The following is a 1,745-nucleotide window of genomic DNA, read 5'->3' as shown; positions in this document are numbered from 1 at the left end:
CATTGCTAAGACGCAGGTGCTTGGTAGCCTTCAGGAATAGAAGCACAATATAGCACAAACCTAAACTTGAAAAGCATCATTTTAAAAATCCTGTTTTAAAGTAAAAACACTGTAAAGGCAAACTGTTTAACTTCAGGCTTTTCAGAACTTTAAAACAATTTCCATTTGCACTCAAAACACTTCTGCGTTTCTAACTCTTCACTTTCCTGCTTTCCTAGCTCCACAAAGGCTGTCTAAAACAAAAAGAGAAGATAATTGGCACTTTGCACTGTTCCTGACAACCTCTCTTCTTTCCTGCACTCCTAAAACCTCTGATTCGGGCCCTCTGCTTTCTTGTTGCCATGGAGAAGGTCCAATACATAACCCGCTCTGCTCTGAGGAGAGCCTCAACTATTGAGGTCAACCCACAAGCACGCCAAAGGCTCCAAGAGCTCTTTGTGAATTTTTGCCTGATTTTAATTTGCCTCTTGCTGATCTGTATCATTGTGATGCTCCTCTGAAGTTCCAGCATCTCTCTGCACTGTCCTCTAGGAAAGTCACCCCAGAGGGAAGAGACACCTACACCCGCAACTCCCAATGCAAGGATCCCCTCGTGAGAGGGGCTAGCACTTGGACTAAAGCCGTATGCCAACCATCGCACTATTCTCTTACCACCTGCTCCATGTATTAAAACCACAATTCTTCTGTGCAGAACAGTGTTTAAAGCCTGTTGTTACAAAGCTGTGCATGACCTAACTTGTCTGTCTCAGTCAAGAGATGTCTTTTCTGAATGGGGCAAAGTACTGGCTCTCCATGGAGTTCCTCAATGTTTTAGCTAGAGCACACAAACAGCAACTTCACTTTTGAGGGGGCGGGTTGGGTTTAGGTTTCTCTGTAAACCCTTGAGCCCTTGGAGCGGTTCCAAACTTGGCCCGCATCTGCCCAAACAAGAGCTGCAGGCACACAGCCCTCAAGGCAGCCTAGGAAAACTTCTGCTCTGCTTACTGCAAGGTGCTGCATCTGGGCCTCATCAACCAAAGGCATTCAAACTGGTTTACTGTTTATAAAGGGAATACGAGAATAAATCAAAAATGTTGTCTAAGTCAGAAATAAAAACTATTTCACATGCTTTTCTCCCTGTTTAAGGGATCGTGTACATATATACACATGTACCATGTATTTTGTATACATGTGTGTATATAGAAACACACAACGTGGGTCTGAAAAAAAGTCACTTGATTTACAGTATTTTCCACTAGACACATCCTTATAGAACTAAGTGAAATCCAGAAAGTCTTTTCACTATGTTTCCCCCCCCCCAAAAAAAAAAAAAAGGACACTACCACACTGGTATCAATGATTTAATTTTTTATAGTCATTTAACTGGCATGACACCTGGCAGAACTCAAAACTAGCTCTCAGAGTTCTTAGTATTTGGCTTCAGACAATTGTATTATGGCCTGCTGTGCTTTCTGCAATAATCTCCTTAGTTTAAAACTACAGAGAGCTTGGTATTTGCCAGTGTCACCCAAGGTGCCTTATATCCCATGTGGTAAAGGAGTTTTGGTCACCCTGACCACTGTGATTGAAGCCTATCATACACATGCAAGTAACACCACACCACCCTCGACTGCAAATGCCTGGTAGAGAGCAAGCAAATATTTTTGAAACATACATGATACATAAAAAATAAATTATAAACGATTATGCACAGGAGGGAAAGCACTGCAGAAGTATTTTTTACACCATGTAAGCCACATAAAAGC

At 42.0% G+C, this 1,745-nt stretch overlaps 1 protein-coding gene across 1 annotated transcript; it reads left to right on the top strand.

The window, feature by feature from the left end:
- The first annotated feature begins 341 nt into the window (after positions 1–341).
- Positions 342–645, top strand: PLN (phospholamban). Its single transcript, XM_010156561.1, has one exon. The coding sequence runs from the start codon at positions 342–344 to the stop codon at positions 498–500; it is 159 nt and encodes a 52-aa protein (XP_010154863.1). The 3' UTR covers positions 501–645.
- Positions 646–1,745: the final 1,100 nt, after the last annotated feature.

This window comes from Eurypyga helias, unplaced genomic scaffold (genome assembly GCF_000690775.1).
Source record: "Eurypyga helias isolate BGI_N326 unplaced genomic scaffold, ASM69077v1 scaffold7890, whole genome shotgun sequence".
NCBI lineage: Eukaryota > Metazoa > Chordata > Aves > Eurypygiformes > Eurypygidae > Eurypyga > Eurypyga helias.
Note: the sequence above shows the minus strand (reverse complement) of the source record. Positions and strands in the feature narration are given on the sequence as shown.

What these genes read in the sequence shown, in the direction of transcription:
- PLN (XM_010156561.1), top strand. Translation starts at nt 342, where the DNA reads ATGGAGAAGGTCCAATACATAACCCGCTCTGCTCTGAGGAGAGCCTCA.